The sequence below is a fragment of the Grus americana genome, chromosome 1, assembly GCF_028858705.1.
Source record: "Grus americana isolate bGruAme1 chromosome 1, bGruAme1.mat, whole genome shotgun sequence".
NCBI lineage: Eukaryota > Metazoa > Chordata > Aves > Gruiformes > Gruidae > Grus > Grus americana.
This window is the reverse complement of record NC_072852.1, coordinates 101,910,478-101,923,250: the sequence shown is the minus strand read 5'-3', so window position 1 is coordinate 101,923,250 and position 12,773 is coordinate 101,910,478. Positions and strand designations below refer to the sequence as shown.

The 12,773-nt window shown below is 43.1% G+C and overlaps 1 protein-coding gene across 6 annotated transcripts in view; it reads left to right on the top strand.

The window, feature by feature from the left end:
- Positions 1-12,773, top strand: part of MPZL1 (myelin protein zero like 1) — a 47,884-nt gene that overhangs the window by 30,095 nt on the left and 5,016 nt on the right. For 4 of the 6 annotated variants that reach the window (XM_054832547.1, XM_054832500.1, XM_054832529.1 and 1 more), the window contains one exon: positions 6,451-11,585. The exons of 1 other annotated variant lie outside the window; for it this stretch is intronic. In XM_054832547.1, the coding sequence (XP_054688522.1) occupies positions 6,451-6,475 (25 nt within the window). In that variant the 3' untranslated portion in view covers positions 6,476-11,585. Of the gene's footprint in view, positions 1-309; positions 862-6,450; positions 11,586-12,773 lie in introns of those variants that run through there. One more of the 6 variants, XM_054832525.1, reaches the window with a different exon arrangement.

Genomic DNA, 12,773 nt, shown 5'->3' with positions numbered 1-12,773 from the left:
TGGAAAGATTAGCATCTTCATACTTGTTGAGATGGAGCTTTATGCCCTTTTTGTACTAGTGTATAATAAAAAGATGGTTCTCATCTTGTGCGTTAATATACACAAGTGGTAATGAAGTGCAAGGATGAGAGCCTGGCAAGGATGAGGAGCAGGCAGTGGGTAGCTGTTTAGTGTAGAGACAACATTGTCTCCTGGATGTGTAATGACCCCCTAAAGCTGCCTAATCTGTTCAAGGACTGTTATGGGGAGGAATTTTACTTACTCATCACCGTGAAGGTGCATGCTCTGTGGCATGTACTTCCTTCACAGGGAAATGAGCCAGCACAGTGCAAACACTGACCAGTGATGATCAGTTTGAAGATGACTCCTGCTGCTGAGAGCTCTCCTCTGCTGAGCCACCCAACTTTTGTGGGCTTGAAGTTGCCACGCTTTGTCTTCTGCTTGTTGCTGTTGGCAAAGTTCTGCTGACTTTGAAGAAAAAAAGGTGTCTCTTACCCAGACTCAACATCCCGTGGGAAACAAGTCAGAGGGGAGAGAGCATGAGTAGGACAGGGATTCTATGCAATATATGATTACCTGTTAACACCGTACAGGATTTCCTTATTTGTGTACTCCCAGCAATTTTCCTGTGGAGGTATGGATCCTGAGTGAGTTTAAGTCCAAAATGGACTTTTTCTTAATTAGCCATCTTTTAGCAAGTGGCTGCAGAGTAGTGTGTGAACTGATGGGTTTCTAAATCAGAGTTAATACCTTGTTTCTTAATTTCTCCTGACAAAATAATGGAGATGTGTGTTAATGTGTTAACACTACAGGATAAATATACAGTGCTAACAGTGAGCTGGATAAAGTCAAAGTCCCTACTCTGTTGGGCTTCCAGTCTGGTTTTGAAATGCATCTTGTTCTTGGCAGGTGCAGTATTTCCAGCGTTTTAGCACACAGGCCCACAAAGCTACCTGCTGACTGAACAGTTATTCTCTGAACGTAAAGGCAATATACTCAAGTTATAAGACTTAAAAATAGTTCAGAGTTTGACTGGAGTGGGTCTAGTAGCAGCAGGCTGCCTGTAAGGCCTAGATAAAGCTCATCTTTTCTAGTTCATGGGCATGGCTTCTAGAATGGGTGAATGAGACAGGTGATTCCCACCTCCCCCACCAAAAAAAAAAAAGAAGGAAAAAAGTTTATGTGTGGGATGTATGTTGCAGTAGCTGTTGGAGTCAACTTCCATAGCTCAAAAGACCAAGGTGTTTTGTCTAATTACTGTCATAGTAAGCAGTACATGCAAGTGCCCTGAGACCTACATGGAGGAAGAGTTTTGCTGTTCTGCACTTACTTCTCAAAAGCAAAAGTACCTTTATCTTCTCTGTAACATTTTGGTGTGAAAACTTGCTGTGTCTTCACCCTTCCGTGTCCCCAGTGTTCTGGGTCTTAATGTTCTGGAAGGAACATGTCAGAGTAAATCTAAACTTTGTAAAGATAACTCAGAATCAGTGTGCTGTTGCCCTCTGTAGTCACTCCAGTCTGCTTATTCCTTGACAGTGTCCTCCAGGGTGTTCCTGCAGGTAAGTTCCTAAAGGAAAAACCCAAAGTGTGAACACTTCTGACCTCAAAGGAAAAATATGGCAAATGGCTTTAGTTTTGTTTAGTTTTAGTTTAGTTTTTTAGTTTTTGAATCTCTTTTGTCAGGAAAAGAGAGCTTTGTCTGGATTTTCTTTTCTTGGCAAACATTTGTAGCAGCAAGTGGTTCCTCTACTTTCTGTTAAGCATTTGCCCTATCTCTACAGAACAGCAGGTAAACACATTTATTTTTTTTAAAAAAGATCCACAATAAAATCAGGGTAGGTCAGATTTTGAACAGATGGTTTAAATCAACAAGGAAACTAAATTTCAATTGATTACACTTATATTTTTAACTTCTAGCCATTGTTTTGGTTTTTTTTTTCTTTTGAAGGATGGTATCGACATGCAAATTAACATACTGAAATCTAGCATCTCATATAAGTAAAACCTGGTATTTCTTGTGTATCAAGAGATTAGTTGTAGTATTCAAGCTTTTGAGGTGTTGTGTAGGTGAAATGCTGATATTCAGATTCTTAGCAGTTCCCTGAAGCTGTTGCAGGCTGCTTGCTGATTCAGGCACACTTTTGTGTCTTGGATTGCCTGGCAGTTTTAGACCAGTGGTTCACGCAGTCAGTGCTGCAGTCAAACAGTAACGGCCTGTGGACTTCCTTGTAGCTATTTTACTTGGTAGTGTGCGTAGGAAGTGGCTAAATGCTTCGTGCTTCACTGGTGGAGAAGATCTGTGAATACAAATGCTCAACCCCTGCCTGTGCAAGTTAAAAACAGTAATTAGAGGTGTTCACTCTCAAAGAGTGGCATTAAAATTAAATTTATTAAATGAAATTTATTCATTTTGTTATTTATGTATCAGTTTAAGAATCAGTGATGAAGTATTATTTGTCCACATCACGTCTCAGCTGCAAGTGCACTTGAGCCTGCACTTCCTTTGTGTTTTGGGTGCAAGTTTATCAAGTGTGGACCTTGCTTTCTGGAGTGCCCCAGAGTGCTGAAAGTATGCCTATCTGATTCTGTGAACATTCAGCTGGTTGAATCAACTCCACTTGTTTTCACTGTGTCTTCCTTCCCAGCAGGTATGTTATGTCCTGTCAAATTTTTATGTGGTGTTTCTTCTCCATGCCATCATTCCGTAGTGACTCGTATTAATCATAGAATCATAGAATGGTTTGGGTTGGAAGGGACCTTAAAGATCATCTAGTTCCAACCCCCCTGCCATGGGCAGGGACACCCTCCACTAGACCACGTTGCCCAAAGCCCCATCCAACCTGGCCTTGAACGCTTCCAGGGATGGGGCATCCACAGCTTCTCTGGGCAACCTGTTCCAGTGCCTCACCACCCTCACAGTAAAGAATTTCTTTCTAACATCTAATCTAAATTGACCCTCCTTCAGCTTAAACCCATTACCCCTTGTCCTGTCACTGCACTCCCTGATAAACAGTCCCTCACCAGCTTTCCTGTAGGCCCCTTCAGGTACTGGAAGGCCGCAATTAGATCTCCCCAGAGCCTTCTCTTCCCCAGGCTGAACAACCCCAACTCTCTCAGCCTGTCCTCATAGGAGAGGTGCTCCAGCCCTCTGATCAGCTTCGTGGCCCTCCTCTGGACTCACTCCAACAGCTCCATGTCTCTCCTGTACTGGGGCCCCCAGAGCTGGACGCAGTACTCCAGGTGGGGTCTCACCAGAGCGGAGTAGAGGGGCAGGATCACCTCCCTCGACCTGCTGGTCACACCTCTGTTGATGCAGCCCAGGACACGGGTGGCTTTCTGAGCTGCAAGCGCACACTGCCGGCTCATGTTGAGCTCATCAATCAATACTACCAGGACTGTTATTTGGATGAGTGACAAAAACATTTCCAGTGAAGGCAAGAACTCCACGTGTTTCCCAGATGGATGTCTGTGTTTAGCTAGTGAACTGGGTTGCAGCAGGCAAACTGGAAGTTATCCCAAGACAGGCTAACTCCAAGGTGGCTGTCGCTTGTCTTTGTGCTTTGCAAGTAGCTGAGTATTCATTTCTGGGCAGGCTGAAGGACCACTGATCTTAAAGTGTGACTTCCATAGAAGTGTACTTCTGATGTACAGAGCAGCATGGTGTAGAGGTCCTAAGCAGGTAGGTCTGTCAGCATAGAAAAGGGGAGCACTAAAGCTGCATTAACTTAAGTGCGGATCTCTGGCTTTGCTCTTTCTGATTTAAGACATACTGGAACAGGCTCTGTTCAAGCTCTGTTCCAGGCTTTGAACGGGACCCCAGGACCCTGGGAAGGAACAGTTCATGGTGCCGGGAATCTCGACTTAAATTTCAGATAAATTTCCTGGAGCTGGAATCTGTGGTAGTTGCAACATCTTTCAGAATCCTAAAAAACTGAAAATACTGTAGAGCACTGTTAGACCATGAAGGTCTAACTTTGTAATTCCTTTTTCTTTGTTGTAACTTGCAATTCATGACTCTGCTGACAAACCTAACCTTTAGCAAGGTATTGGTACCCCTGCTACTCTTTTCCCTTCAGTTCTGAATGGAAAAATCACAAGGCTTAGGGAAATGCTGGGGTTTGTATGGCAGTGCTGGTCGGTCCTCTGGTTCTGAAGAGTCAGGATGAGCTTATTTGGGATTAGGTGAAAGTTCTGAATTGTTCAGACTTTTTTGAAGCTTTTACTTGTGGAAGAAGAGTCTTTACAAAGATTCAGAACACTGGAGGTATCAAATGTAGGGGAAAAAAAAAAGGCCCTGGTGCTGATTATAATCAGCTAGAAAATCAGTTGGCAGCAAATCATCAAATAGATAGAGCATTATAATAAATCCTTGCTCCTCCTTTTCTCTGTGTTAGTTAATCTATCACTTATTTAGGTGATAGTGTGCACATGGAGACAATGATACCTTGGTTTGGATGAGGTGATCACAGCAGTCAGTCTCTCCACCATCACCTAACATGCTGGTTGGAGCAGAATAACTATATTTAACCTGGCATAAAATTAGAGTAGTGATAAGATAACAGATCCTGAGGGAAGTCCTGTTGCAGAAAATTGACCTATCAGAATTACTTGAAGAAAACTTGAAATGTCATAGTGAGTACTTTATGAAGTTATAGATTTATTTTATTTTAACTAATAGGAAGTGCTCTTGAGCTGAATTTATCATACCCTTGACCTATCGCTTCAGGCAGATGAGACTTCCAAAATTGGTTACAAATAAACCTTAGGCTCACTTTACCATGAAGTTTGTATACATACTGCACTCTAATTGGAATTAGTACTGTAATCCAGATATAATGTCGGAGAACAAAACAAAGTGAGAGCCAATAGCAGAAAAGAAAAAAAAAAAAGGCTCTAATGAGACTTTACATCTAGAATTTTCTAAGACATCGGTGTATTTTTTTGGGCATTTCCTCGGTCTGTTATTTATATTCAGCATTTTATATCTGCTCTCATGTTTTCATCCTTCTATCTATCTCCTTCCTCTACTCTTTATCACTTTGGAAATGCTTTACCTGGAAGGAAGAAACTTTTGGTAAACTACTTCTGAAAGAGAACAAGGTATTTAGCAGGTGTGTGCCTTGCTGTTGTGTTGGGGGGAAGACAGCTGTGCAGAAGTGTACCTATGTGGTCCTTCAAGGACTTAATTTTCTGTACCGAGGGACTCTTTTCATCTTTGGCCCCTAATTGCTTTGGAAGATGGATGGAAGGATTTCTGAGTCAGTTCCATAGAGATGTTTTCTAATTTGGCAGGATACTAAAAGTACTGGGGAGAAGAGGATTGGAAAAATGCCTGTGAAGGCTACTTCTTCCTGGGACAGAAGGGAAATGGAAACAGAGTTAAATGGATGAAATGGTTTTGAAGTAAAAACTGCTAAAAAGACTGCAACCAAACTAAAGATCTCTCCTTGAAATTTCCCCCATCTCTAAATAGGACAGTCCCTCTCCCTCCTGCACAGGGGATGTGTCTGGTCTCTGCTGAGGTCACCTGGTAGGTGGTCACAGCCTTCTGCTCAGTGCTTATGTCAATTGGGGCATGCAGAATGGGAGCTACAGGTCAGACCTTCCCATAAGGGTCCCACCTGTCTTGTTGGGTACCTGCTTTTTATAAGCTGCAGTCCTGCACTCAGCCCATCTCAAATAGCTGCAGTTCGCTTTCCTGTGGGCTGTGTTTTGGAGGACGCCGTGTTTTAGGAAGGTGCTGGTGTGCTTGCATGCTCTTCTGAAAGATGATGCTGTAATGTCCAGCAAATAGAACAAAAGTGTGGCCGTGCTTGCCCAGTGTGCCTGTGGAGGTGCTCGCGGCCTGGGTTGGCTCAAAAGTCAGGTAAGAATTCTGCATTACTGCATTGTTCCAGTATTTTCTGGCTCGCTGCTGCGTTAAGTCTTGATCCCATCACTTGCCTGGGCAGTGACTGGCTGCAGGTTTGTTCTCTCCCTTGTTACCCGAGTGGTACAGCTGTGCTGGGATTTACAGGATTTGAGTGGCACTATGGGAAGTATATTCTGCTGTCTACTGGTACATCTGTAGTACAGTTCCTCTTGAAAAATATTAAATCTGGCACACATCTGACTAAGCCATGTATCTTTGCTCTGTGGCATGTAAGAATCGCTGCTTTTCAGAATAAAGAGTTCTAGATTTTGCTTGATTTTTGTCAAGCAGCTGTGACAGTATTAAAGGAAGGAAATGGTGCTGTTTGGCATGCTCCTGATAGGAAAAGGTGGCAGACTAGAGCTCATTTGTAGGTGAGGGTTCATTCCACCTGCTTCAAAGTGCTGTTAGCAGTCATAAAAGCTCTGTGGTCTTGCTTTAGCTTGGGTCTTGCTGCAGCCCCTGGGGAAGCAGGGGCAATATGGCCTATTCTGAAAAATACTGATTGTGCTTTTTTTTTTTTCCCCCCCTGTTCCCAGGGCCCAGTCATTTACGCGCAGTTAGATCACTCTGGAGGACAGCACAGCGACAAGATTAACAAGTCAGAGTCTGTGGTCTATGCTGATATTCGGAAGAACTGAAATGAGATCCTAAGCTATCCAAAGGAAAACACGCATTCAGACTGGAATTGCTTGAACAAGATTTGTCCCAGAGAACTCACATGTGGCCTTTGATGCCTAGGCTAGGACCAATGCATGTGCATACAGAGGGAAAGATATATATGTATTGTGTGTAAATAGTCTATTTAATCGTACAGAAGTGAGACCAATGTTGCATGTTGAAATGCGGTAAGAACTTTGCTTATAAATTGCCAATATTCTTTTTTGTATCTTGTGTGACGAGAGAGAAAGTGAAAACTCGCATCACAATTTTAAAATATTTTTATCTTAATGATTAATGGAGAAACTGGAAGATGCCTCAAAATTCTAGATTGACCTGGAAATTCTTTTTTTTCTTATAGGGCCTAACTTCTTTTGTTGTTCTTTATGTATACAGGGTATTCATCTTTCCTTGGTCAGATTCTCAGTACAAGCTGCCTTCTCATATAAACTAGACACTCTCACTTGGTCTTGTTAGCCAAATTGTGACTCCTAGCTATCAGAAACGTATGTCTTAGCAGTGTAAGTGAAGGAAATGTTTAGGCCTACCTGACCTGTGTAACACAGGTCACAGAACTGTTTACTTCTGTATTGAGCCTATCTATTCAAGCTTAGTCCTTTAAGGTACAGGGATAGTGTTGATCTAATCTAATGAATTTTGTGAAATGGTAGTTTACCTGTGAAAACTTAGGAGCTAGTGAGCTAAAGGGATAGGAAGCTATAGCTGTGGGTGGTTGCCTCAGACTCTGTTGAACCTTTCAATGAAATGTTTCTTCCTCGAAGCTCTGTCACTTCATATAAGCATGAAAAAGGGCTCCAAGGGACCTGGAAGCTGTAGTATTCCCTCGCGTCTCTCCCATGGCTCCACTATGCCACTGTCACTTCCTTAGAGACGCTTTATCTGTTCTTACAAGCCTGTAGTGGAGACTGAACGACCTCTGGAGGAAATCTAGGGCTTCACTCTTTGGGTTTTTTTGATGTGTGTTTTTTTCATGTAACCTATATTTGCACAGAGGATGTGGAGGGCAGTTTATTTCCTTCCTCTCTGCAAGTGTACTACTTGAAAATGATTTCCTAGGTTCTTGTTTCTAGATTAAACTCCTCATAGATTGTTAACGATCTCTGATCATCCTCTTCAGTCAAAGAGGATCTTTCTTTAGCTGACCCATTTGTATCCTGAAATCTGGTGCTCAAAACTAGAAGTGGCATTCCAGCTGAGGTCTTCTCAGAGTAGCATACAGTAGAAGGATTTCTGTTTTGTACATCCTAATGTGGCGTTGGCTTTTTTGTAGCAGCAAATAATTTTCAGTTTGGTCTGCTAGAACCCCTTCTCTCTGATTCTTACCCATTTTCTAGTTCTGTCACAGAATCAGTCACAGAATGGTTGAGGTTGGAACGGACCTCTGGAGATCATCTAGTCCAAACTCTCCATCCTCAAACAGGGTCAGCTGGAGCAGGTTGCCCAGCACTGTGCCCAGTTGGGTTTTGAGTATCTCCACAGATGGAAACTCTAACATCATCTCTGGGCAACCTGTTCCACTGTTTGATCACTCTGAAGTGCTTCCTTATATTCAGGTGGAATTTCCTTTTTTCAAACTTCTGTCTGTTGCCTCTTGTCCTGCCAGTGAGCACTACTGAGAAGAGTTGTGCTCTTCATTCCGTCCCATCGAGTACACACATTGGTGAGATCCCCACCCCCCAAGCCTTCTCTTCATCAGGCTGAACAGTCCCAGCTCTCTCAGCTTTACAGACTCACAGACTGGTAGGGGTTGGAAGGGACCTCTGGAGATCATCCAGTCCAACCCCCCTGCTAGAGCAGGATCACCTAGAGCAGGTTGCACAGGATGGCGTCCAGGCGGGTTTTGAATATCTCCAGAGAAGGAGACTCCACAACCTCTCTGGGCAGCCTGTCCCAGTGCTCGGTCACCCTCAGAGGGAAGAAGTTTTTCCTCATAATCAGGTGGAACTTCCTGTGTTCCAGTTTGTGCCCAGTGCCCCTTGTCCTCACTGGGCACCACTGAAGAGTCTGGCCCTATCCTCTAGATATCCGCCCTTTAGATATTTATAAGCATCGATAAGATCCCCTCTCAGTCTTCTCCAGGCTGAACAGACCCAGCTCTCTCAGCCTTTCCTCATAAGAGAGATGCTCAAGTCCCTTAATCATTTTTGTAGCCCTCCGCTGGACACTCTCCAGTAGCTGCCTGTCTTTCTTATATGAAAGATGCCCCGGTTCCTTTATCATCTTTGCAGCCCTGCTCTGGACTTATTCCAGTAAGTCCATATCTCTCTCGTACTGGAGAGGCCAGAACTGGACACACCACTCCAGGTGTGGCCTCACCAGTGCCGAGTAGAGGGGAAGGATCAACTCCCTCGACCTACTGGCAATGCTTTGCAGCCCAGTATATCATTTGCCCCCTTTACAGCAGGGGCATGTTGCTGGCTCATGTTCAACGTGGTGTCCACCAGGACCCCCCCCAGGGCCTTTTCTGCCAAGCTGCTTTCCAGCCAGGCAGCCCCCAGCATGTGCTGGTGCATGGGCTTGTTCCTCCCCAGGTGCAGGACTTGCACTTCTCCTTCTTGAACTCCATGAAATTCATCTTAGCCCAATTCTCCAGCCTGTCCAGGTCCCTCTGAATGGCAGCACAACCATCTGGTGTGCCAGGAACTCCTCCTGGCTTTGTATTGTCTGCAAATTTCTCTCTACTGAAATTATGTTATGGCTTTTTCAGACTTCAGTTTGTCAGTTGAAAACTTGGTTTGAATTCTCATCCTGTCCTCCAGTGAGCTTGCAACACTCTCAGCTTGATATTTGCAAAGCTTACATTCCACTGTAGTATCAAGTAAATGAAAAATAGTTTTAGGCCCATGGCAGACCCTTTCAGAACCACATTAGGTAATCCTTTAATCATAACAGTGCAGCTTTAATAACTATTTTGTGTACAGGGGTTTTTCCTCCAACAAAGCTGGGTATGCCAACACTATCTTCTTTCATCAGGATCGGACTTCACTGGTTTCCTGACAACACCTGCCTTTGTTAGAAGCCTCCTTAAGATCAGGATTGAATCCTCCTGCTGCTGCTTTCCTTATCTACCAGGCTGTTACTTCCCAACACTTGTTTTCCACTTAGTAAGAAGTGAATGCTTTTGACATGTTTGATGGAGAAACGTGATTTTGATCTGCTTGTGTTCATCCCTGTGTGTCACCATCTTTCTCCCCAGACATTTTAGAGTAAGAGGGAGATCTCTGATGAATGTAGCGATCAAAAACTTGCTGCTATGAGAAGATAGGGCTGTCCTTGGCTCTGAAGTCTGCTACTAATGTTTGTTTCTTTTCCTGCTGGAATATACTGGAGAATCTGAGCACAATCCTGATCTGGTGCTGACTTTAAAAAACATGCTGATCTGGTTAGTGCTGACTTTAGGAAACAGGCTAATCTGGTGCTAACTTTAGGAGACGTGCTGATCTGGTTGGTGCTAACTAACTTTAGGAAACATCTCCTTCCATTGCTTTTGTTTAGCTACAGGTATGTTCATGTTGCCTATACTGAGGAGGCTCGTGGCAAGGCTGCTTGGATCCTCTTTGTGAAGGCAGAATGTACTTGGAAGTATTTTTAAAAAATGCTGATCCTTTTAGAAAGAAATGAAAGTCCCTTCCCCCAGGAAGAGCAGAAATCAGTCTGAATCCCCCTCTACAGTGTGGATGCTGTTGAATTTGTAATTGTCTTTTTTTTTTTGTTATTTGTTTTTTGGGTCATGAAAACAATGTGGTTGTTAAATAACTTATTCAGGCTGAAGTCAAAAGAACTTGAGGCAATGCGAGCCAACACTTGGGAACTCAGGTTATCTTAGCTTGTTTAATCAGATAGGGTAACCAAGAGACTGATGCTAAGTTGGCTTATTTAGTAACGTCTCAGGAGACAGGGGACTTCTGCTCCTTTGATGGGTAGCAAGCAGAGATTAAAGTCAGACAAGGCCATCGTATCCTCATGTTATGGTGACGAGAAGTTGAACTCTGCTTTACTGCTATTCTCTTAATTCTCTGATGCTGTTCTTTGAATGATGTGTCATTTTATAACCAGAGACCCGTAGGGTTTTGTTTTCTCTCAAAGCTTTAGTGATATTTCAATTCGTGACTAGAAGAGCTGGAATTAGGTTTTTAACATTTTTTTTTAAACCTGTGAGAGCTGTTTAGATAACCATCTGTTTTGTAACTGCAGTAAATGTGCATATGCAGCTTCGAAGCTGCATTGCCTTAGAGTGGATTCATTGAGGTCAAGCGTGGGCTGTTTGATTTATAACCAAAACACCTTCACTCCGTATTGCAATCTTGTCTTGGAATTTTACATTATTAATGTATCTACCTAGGACCTCAAATACATACATACAAATACAAAATGTTCTTACTGTATAATTAGTGATGGAATTGCTCTCTCTTTAAAACCATCAAAGTTGAGAAGGTGGGTAAGACTTCTTAGGCTGTGGCCACACCCCTGTGGTGCTAGTCTTTATGTAACATTTTTATATGGGAGACTACAAAATCATATTAACTATACTCAGCAATTATACTCTTCTGGAGGCTTCTCTTTCCCTTCTCTTCACTGCCCTAAAACTAATAAGCCCTTTCATTTAAAGGTATTTTTGCACTCTAAAATGTAAGTCCGATGCCTTTGGAGATCAGCGTGCTGTGCAATCTTTTCTGTCTCCCTGCAACGCCAGCTGGTTCTATGCTGTAAATGTAATTGGAAACATAGACCTGGGTACTTTTCTTTTCTAAACCTCTGTCTTGGAGGTATGCAAGAGAACACACACCTGTAAGACAGGTGTATAATCTGTGTGAGGGAGCTAGATATGCATTGCACGGCCTGATTACATGAAGAGCCAGTGTACCAACTGCTAGTGCTTTTGCTTTTACAGACTCATCTGGAAACAGTTATCTTGGATATTTTTTCTTGAATGGACTTTCATGTTTTCTATTGTAATCTTGTGAATATTTTAATACACTTTTTTTTTTCCCCATTACTGGTTTGCTGGATGAATCTTACCTGGTTAGGGACTGGGAAGGGAGGGGAGCTGAAATACATCACCTCTCTTTTTGGCAATATTCTTCTGTCACTGCAGTCTTTGTCAGCTCAGCAACCACCACAGCTGGAGGGTTTGCCGTTTGAATTGATACCCCGTAGTACCATTTCAGCTAGGAGAACTAAGAAATGCAAGTGAAACCGTAGCAGAATACACATAGGAGAGAAATAGCTTCAGGGCAGGACAGCCTCCAAAAAAGGGAAGCTGACAGACAATCAGGTGCACATCTTATAAGAATGGAAAATGCTTTCCTTAAAGTATCCTGCACAAATACTTTGCACAGGATAATATAACATTATACGCAGGGTGAGAAAGAAGGGGACATCAGTGCCACAGCAAGCAGCTCTTGAACTACAGAACCGTTTCCTTTCCTCTCCACCCTTGCCATGCTGGAGTGATAACTCACATGGGGTTGGGGGAAAACAGCGGGAGGAGACACTTAATAACAGACTTCGCAAAACTCCAGCATTTCAAGGCCTTAATTTTCCTGAAAGCTGAATCCTGAAGAAGCTATACTCTGTTTCACACTTTCCTTTTTCTCCTGGATATAAATTCCTGAGCTCTGGTACTGACTCCTAGCTTTGGTGGAAGAAGCCTTAGAGAACTCACCAGGGAAGCTCATTGATGCCATGCTCTAACCACGACAGCCTTGTGCTTCTCGCAACAGATGAGCTTTTGCAGTGTAGTGTAAAGCCTTTGCTCGGAAGGTGTTTTTCCTCTTTACAGGAGAGTAAGGAGAGATGTTGACTTTCAGAGAAGGCTTCAGTGTTTATCCACAAACAGGCCACAGCTGGGAGCAGAGCACTGCCTCCGAAGCTTTGGAGATCTGACATGTACATGTTTAAGTGCACACCTTCTCAGGAAATAAAAAAATTCTGTATGTGAGTTAAGGAGGAGGTGGAAAGCGAGTAATAGAAGTTTTGGCTCTTTATTTTTCACGCTCCCAAGAACCAGGTACTTAAACGTGCCCATCTTCTGCCTCTAGTTGTAAAGGATGACAGAAGCTAAACGACCAGCGTCACATACTCATTTGCCCTCCTCTTGTTAAAGACAGTCGTGGCTGGGATACAAGTGAAGATTATACATCACTGAAACTGAAAACATCCTTATGCTACCAGGGAAGAG